Source organism: Gracilinanus agilis, chromosome 1 (genome assembly GCF_016433145.1).
Source record: "Gracilinanus agilis isolate LMUSP501 chromosome 1, AgileGrace, whole genome shotgun sequence".
Taxonomy (NCBI): domain Eukaryota; kingdom Metazoa; phylum Chordata; class Mammalia; order Didelphimorphia; family Didelphidae; genus Gracilinanus; species Gracilinanus agilis.
The window spans coordinates 265,673,799-265,681,506 of NC_058130.1; the positions used below are offsets into that span (position 1 = coordinate 265,673,799).

General features: G+C 40.9%; 1 protein-coding gene across 1 annotated transcript in view; it reads left to right on the forward strand.

Moving 5' to 3' along the window:
- Window positions 1-4,705: 4,705 nt before the first annotated feature.
- LOC123250639 (procathepsin L-like) overlaps window positions 4,706-7,708 on the forward strand; it is a 22,700-nt gene continuing 19,697 nt past the window's right edge. Inside the window, exons 1-6 of the mRNA XM_044679808.1 lie at window positions 4,706-4,831; window positions 5,315-5,437; window positions 5,522-5,677; window positions 5,879-6,097; window positions 7,159-7,324; window positions 7,426-7,537. Of these exons, the coding sequence (XP_044535743.1) occupies window positions 4,706-4,831; window positions 5,315-5,437; window positions 5,522-5,677; window positions 5,879-6,097; window positions 7,159-7,324; window positions 7,426-7,537 (902 nt within the window). The remainder of the gene's footprint in view (window positions 4,832-5,314; window positions 5,438-5,521; window positions 5,678-5,878; window positions 6,098-7,158; window positions 7,325-7,425; window positions 7,538-7,708) is intronic.

The following is a 7,708-nucleotide window of genomic DNA, read 5'->3' on the forward strand; positions in this document are numbered from 1 at the left end:
TCAGCCTCCCAGGAATAAAGGATTGAGGCCATACACAATTAAAATGTATAATAAAAGACAAATTCACTGGGATAATTTTCTATGAAGCTCTTTACTTCTAATTGTAGTTTTACTTTGGCTAATTTGAAGGAAAGAGTGCAGAAGTTGAGAAATTGATCTGAGATTCTAATTGAAAACTCTGATACCCAAGTAATTCAATCTATCAAAAGACAAATCCTCTCAACCTTCACAGTAGGTTTCCTGGGGACCTCGACCCATATCTTATGAATCTTCTGCTCAGAAAAATCTCAGGATTTGGAATGAAAAAAATCGAGGTGTGAATCACTGTATTGTCATTTGCCATTGATGCTGACCCGGAGCCTCACTTTCTTCGCATGTAAAATGCAGGAGCAGAAAGATGCCTTACAACTCTATGATTCTCTAAAGGATGAACTGAATTCGTGACTATACGAGTGGCTTCTTCAGGTCACCTTGGTCAAGTCACTTATCGCAGTACTGGCAGGTGATTAGGCTATACCTTCTTCCCTCTCATTCACTTCCCAACTCCAACCCAAAGCCACGCAGAGGTATTAAGGAGAAGGCCTGACCCCTCACCTTTCCACAAGCAAAACAGAAGAACCCAGCCTCGGGGATAGCCCAACCATTCCCTTTCCCTCCCCGAACTCTACCCGTAAGGCAATTGCAAAACCCTACAGGTCTAGACCAGCAACACAGAGTCAGCAAGCCCAGAGGGAACAATGGCCACGCTGGGATGTAGGACCGGCAGGCTCAGTCCAGGACTTTGCTATAAAAGAGCAACAGTGGGATCTCCATTGCGGCCCCTAAATTGCCTTGGAGGTCCCACTTTTCCCAGGTTGCTGCTGAGACACTCAGGTAAGGACTGGGCGAGCCGTGGTTCCGGTTCCAGGGCAGAAGGGGAGGATTTGGGGGCTCCGAAAGAGGCAGACTCCTTTGCCTCCTTGGTGGCACCCCCGGCACGGAACGGGAGAGAGCAAAAGAGGACAACTGAGCTTGGAATTGAGAAGAGATTGTTGTTGTTGTTAATGATGCTGCTGCTGCTGACTGAGCAACCTTCTGCAGACTGGCAGATGCGTCCCTGGATAGAGCCTGGCTCTCACAAATCCAGGTGTGTGTGTGTGTGTGTGGTGTGTGTGTGTGTGTGTGTGTGTGTGTGTGTCTGTGTGTGTGTGTGTCTGTGTCTGTGTGTGTGTCTGTGTGTGTGTGGTGGGTTTAGCTGTAATGGGGAATGGGGTGATGAAGTTTAGGACGATATCCTCCCTGAAACCGGACAAATAAATAGCATCTACACTTTCCAGGAAGGTTGTTACAAACAAGACTCGAGTAAAAATCCGTAAAACGCTCTGCAAACCTTAAAACCGCTAAAAGAATGTTTGCCTTCGTTTTTAATTCCATTATTAATGATTAGGAAAACTCTTGGACTCTGGGGTGTGTTTTTGGCCAGCACTTACTAAATGGAGGAGGAGACGGTAACGGGGAGGGCGAGATGGAGGAGGGTTATCTGTTTGGATTAATTTCAGGATGAGGAGTGGCCTTCCCAGGAGCAAACTGTGACTCCATTCCCTTTTCTGTGACTTTCTTGGATTTATTCTAAGGGCTGACCACGGCAGGAGTCCCTAAACTACGGGATGGGGTTAGGGGACCTGTGTTTGTGTACCCGGTTCTGTCAGTTGATCCAGAAGAGGGAAAGAACTCCTTCCTGGACCTGCTGGAAAGGCTCCTGAGGATGCAGAGCAAAGTGCATCCCTACACATCCACCAACCGCGCCCGGGGAATGGGGGCTGAGGATCATATTGGGCTGGGAGGAGTGGCGCCAGACCATGTCCCTTCTGCTTGCCTGGTGTTTTGGGGGGGTCCTGGTTCACATGGGCGCCTCCACGTGACCTTCCTCCCCACCTTGCTGAGGTGGGGCATGCTACGAGAGAAGGAGGGAAGAATTTTTTTCTGGATGTAGGAGGTTCAGATACCCAGAGTTTGGGAGCCTTTGGCAAACAGGGCCACCGCCTACCAGTGCCAGCCGCTTCCTTGTCCGTTTCTGTAAATAGACAGATTTTGGCTTTCAGGGTCTTTCTATAGATCTAAGGCTAATAGGAGCTGAGAGTCTGGAGATGCATATCCCTTCTCCCATTCCCTCCAGCAGCACCCTTTATCCTCTATGGGATCATAGTTTAGAGCTAGAAGGGACCCTAGAGAAACTGCCCTGAGGTGAAGTGATATGCCCATAAGGTAGCAAATGGCAGAAGTTATGATGGAATCCAGGCATCTTGTCACCAAATCCAGCACTTTCTCTACTTTGCACGTTAGGATATGGAACTTGGCCCTGCTTTCTGAGTCATTTGCAGTTCTAGAAAAAGGTGCATTTGGAGTTTAGGTTTAGGCTTAGAAGTGAAGAAATTCATTTATTCTGTGAGCATTTATTTGTTTAGCAACTACTAAGTGCTAGTCACTGTGCTAAGCACTGGGGATATAAAGAGGCAAAAGACAGTCCTTGCCCTTAGTAAAGCAGTCATCTTGCATATTTTTGCTAGAAAACATCCCCATTACAGAGAAATAATTTTAACACTTTTGTCCTATATAGTTCTCAAAAATATATACATGTATAGGACAAGAGTGTTCAAAATATTTTCATCAATATAGACATACATTTACTTGCATCAGTTATGCATGTACTACTGTGCTAATAATTTTATTCAGTAAATGGAGCAGCTAGGTGGCTAAGTGGATTGAAAACCAGATCTAGAGACTGGAGGTCCTGGGTTCAAATGTGGCCTGGGATACTTCCTAGCTGTGGGACCCTGGTCAAGTCACTTAATCCCCATTGCCTACTCCTTACCACTCTTCTGCCTTGGAACCAATACACAGTATTGATTCTAAGGCAAGGTAAGGATTTTTAAAAAATAAAATATCAGATAAAAATGAAATGAGATCCCAGGGGCAAAAGAGCCACTGAAATATTCCTGGAAAGAGTAAATGCAAAATTGTCAGATGTGGACTTTTAAATCATTTTGATTGCTGTGGGAGGATAGGATGGAATGGAGGAAGTCTTGAGGCAAAGGAGAGACAAATGAGAAAGCTATTGCAAGAAGTAGGTAGATGTCCAAATGGATAGAACTCCAGGCATAGAGTCTAGAGGTCTAGGTTCAAATGTGGCCTCAGATGCTGACCCTTGGCTCATCATTTAACCCTTATTGCCTCTGCCTTGCCACTCTCCTGTCTTAGAACTGATAAAAAGACAGAAGGCAGGGTTTAAATTAAAAAAAAAAAAAAGGTTACAAAAGTGCAGTGGTGACAGTGATAAGCTGTTGTGAAGACCAATGAGATGTGCTTTGACAACTGATTAATATATGGGGTCAGGAGGAGCTGAAAATTGAGAACATGGGATGACTGAAGTATGATGGTGCCCTTGAGCTATGTGGAAAGAAAAGAATTAATTTGTTCCTCTCAGTTGTGGGATTCCATTAGAGAAGGAAAACATGTTTAAGAGTTCAGAATAACATCTCAAGGACATTTTGTTATTGCCATAGGCCCAGTGGGTTTCTCTCCAAGTGAGCAAACCATGAGGCTATCCTACCTCCTTCTCTCCTCTGACCTTTAGAAGTCAGAAGAATCCCTCCAGAAGTCATAGCTACTTCTTCCTAATCTCCCCCTCACCTGGTGGAACTCACGATAGGACTCATGCTGTGAGGAGTTTAGTGGGGTGCTCATCCTATGTAACTTTGGTTTCTGATTGGGTGGTCTTTCATGCCTAGATTGTAAGTTCTACCCCAGATCATGGGTATCAAGCAGAGTCGGTAGGGGTTTGTATTAGGAATCTATAAAATGCTTGTGTCTGCACCTAGGCGTTGAGCATTTCCATTGGGGCATGACCCCTTCTCATGAAAAAAGTTGAACCTTGCTTCTGTTCACTTATACGGTCTACTTCTTTAAGCCATGTCCTCTCATACAATAATCATCACATTTTGAAAAAGATGACTTCAAGGAGCAAGATAATGTCACAAGACCTACATCCTGGGGGACTCACTCACCCCATCATACTTAAAAAGAGGAGAGATTAGAGACTTTTATTGGTCATTCCTCTAGCTACAACCCCACACACCCCTTTCCCCCATTTTCCCAGTGATTGCTGCTTGATATAGTTGTATCATACCCGCCTTTAGTTTTGGGGAGGTTGGGAACATGAGAGAAGTTCTGAGCCTGAGATAATTAGTGTCATAATTAGTATAATTGTATTAGAGACAAGCTCTCTAGATTGACAGTCCAGTGAATAGGATGTAAACCAACCTTACCCTCTCTCTGAATAGTTAACAAAAACACTTCTAAATAGCCAGTGCTTTATGGTTATTTAAAATATTTCAAAATTACTTGAAATTATTTTAAAATTTTAAAAATTATCTGTACTACTAATATAGACAGGAAGTCATGCGTTGTCTCTGGTTTTTATGTTTCTTGTATGTCTAAATCTAGGAAAACTCTAGATCAGTATTAAGTTTCTTGTGTTTCCCCTCACCTCCATCCCACTGCACACCAAGCACTTATATGTTATATGAATATTTGGGGAAATGAATTTTGTCATTCCCCTGGGAAGACTGTGTGTTTCAAAGAGCTTGAACTTTTGGATTGGTTTGATTTTAATTATAAATATTTTATTTCTTTTCTTCCTTTTTTTTTTACCTTTAAGGTTGGGAACATGAATTTCTACCTGTATTTAGCTTCCCTATACTTGGGATTAGTGGCTGCTGCTCCACAATATGACCAAGCTTTAGATTCTCAGTGGGACCAATGGAAGGCACAATATGAGAAGACCTATGAAGTGGTAATCTTTTAACTACTTTTTACACCAGCAGTGTGTGCATACATCTCCGAAGTGGAAGCCAATGATTCACACAACAAGAGCTTAATGTGCTCAAGATTGCTGCTTTTCCCACATAAGTTTGGAGTAGGAATGTCTTATATCATCACAGCTTGGAACCCCTTCTCAGAAATGAATTTTCTGGGATATGAGACAATATTTAAATGTAGTCACCATCCCAACTGTGCTAACGTACTTATTGAAAGTGGATTTGATCTGAAGAAAGTTTAACTTGAATGCATGATACAAAAGCTTATTGATGGCTTCAAATCTGGCCTCAGATACTTCCTAACTATGTGACCCTGGGCAAGTCACTTAACACCCATTGCCTAGCCCTTATTGCCCTTTTGCCTTAGAAACAATATATAGTCTTCATTCTAAGACAAAAAGTAAGATTTTTTTTTTAGCTTTGTTGAACCTTACCTTTTTTTTTTGTTTTTCTTTCAGAATGAAGATAGTTGGAGGAGAGCAACATGGGAGAAGAATTTGAAAATGATTGAAGCACACAATTTGGAGTACAGCACTGGCAAACAGAGTTTCCAGATGGGAATGAACAAGTTTGGTGACATGGTGGGTGTATCTGCTAATTCTAAGTAGTTGATTCTTTTTTACTCACAATACGCTTACTATAAGACACCTTTCTTTTCATTTTAGACCACTGAAGAGTTCAAACAAGTCATGAATGGCTATAACTCCAGTGGATTACAGAGCAGGACCAATGGATCTCTACTTCATGAACCTCTCTTTGCACAGATCCCTGAATCTGTAGATTGGAGAGAGAAAGGCTATGTAACTCCTGTTAAGAAGCAGGTATTAATCTTGTTCAAGTTCTGTCCATGGGTAACTCAGGTAAAGCAGTCAGGATTTTGATAGAACGTTTAAATAATAAGGGAACTTCAAATAAGCTCTGTGATTGAGTTCTCTTTCATTGTTTTGAGACTGTTCAGATCTGTCTTAAAAAACTTTTTAAGATTTTCATATAAACTAACTCACCTTCATTTTGACTTTTAGGGTCGGTGTGGTTCTTGTTGGGCATTTAGCGCCACTGGCGCCATTGAAGGTCAGTGGTTCCGTAAAACTGGCAAACTTGTTTCACTTAGTGAACAGAACTTGGTTGACTGCTCTGAAGACAACAATGGCTGTGATGGTGGTCTCATTGACAAAGCCTTCCAATATGTGAAGGAAAATGGTGGCATTGATACAGAGGAATGCTATCCTTATGTTGGAAAGGTAAACATCATCATCATTTTCATTTAGGCTATATTTGAATGGAGAGACTCATTTTGGGGAAATAGGAGTTGGGGCGACCTGTAAAAAAGAATGTGAAGAAAAATGGAGGTTTTGATACAAGAGGAATCATCTCTCCATTGGAAGGGTAAACATAGTAATTAGATGCTCCATCATTCTGGTTTAGCTAGAATGGAGATTGAATAGAGAGACTCAGTTTCAGGGAAGGAGAACTGAGGAGGCTTAAAGAGACAGTGGACTTAAATACCCACCTCCCTAATAAAACCTCACAATCTATAGCAGAATCCAAAATATATTAATGCTTAAAATTAGTGCCTGTTCATTATGTATTTAGTTAGAGAAATTAAAATATTTTAAAGTATTATATGTTAAATAAAAATTAAATTAAAATTTTAATTTAATATTTAAAGTTTAAAATAATATTATAAGCAGTTATGAGTAGCCCAGGTAGACCAGTAGATAGACCATTAGAATCATCTTCTTGAGTTTACATCTGGCCTAGATGCTGGTATCCTTGTATGACCCTAAACAAGTCATATAATTCTGTTTACCTTAGTTTCTTCATCTGTAAAATGTGCTGGAGAACATCAGTTTATTAACAAGACAGCTCCAAAAAGAGTCAGACACAGAACTGAGATTGACAACAATAAACGTTTATATATAAATCACATGAAGAAAATTTATATACTGGATTATCTCTATATTTAAGATTCAGAAAGCATTTTATATATTATCTAGTCAGACATCTTCATTTTACAGGTAGAAAAACTGAGGAATCATAAGAGTGGGGCATCAGACACTTCTAGTTGTGTGACCCAGGTCAACAACTTAACCCCGATTATCTGGCCCTTCAACCACTCCCATCCAGCTATTTTCTTAAGGTGTTAATAAATTGACTGGGAGAACACTGCCCGTGGGTTTTTGTTGGGTTTTTTTTTTTTTGTGATCATCAATTTTAAATTCATTAAATTTAAACCACTTCAATAAAAGCTACTAAATTTAAATTTAAAATTTCAGACCATTTCTCTATTTCATTTTAAAAGGATAGCTATTGCAAATACCAGCCAGAATGCTCTGGTGCTAGTGTCACTGGATTTGTAGACATTCCATCTGGGCAAGAAGGAGCACTCATGGAGGCTGTAGCAACCGTGGGGCCTGTCTCAGCAGCTATTGATAGTTCAAATCCATCCTTCAGGTTCTATGAGTCTGGTAAGCATTTGTTCTTTGTTATTTCTATAACAATACAATTATTCATTTTACTGCCATTCCTTAGTATTTCCCAATGCTAACATTTCACTTCAATATCCTAGGTGTTTATTTTGAACCACAGTGCAGCAGTTCACAACTGGATCATGGTGTGCTGGTTGTGGGCTATGGTGCTGAGGGAGAAAGTGGAAAGAAATACTGGATTGTCAAGAACAGGTAAATCAACTCTTAAAAATAGTTTTTTACTTGAAATGTCATTAATCTGCTTGTTGCCAGATTTTTGGTTATTTCATTTTGTAGGAAGAGGGAGGAGGAGGAAAAATAGTGGTCCCCTTTTTCATTGTCTAAAAGTCCTGGAGCTAGGTGGCCCAGTGGATGGGGATAGAG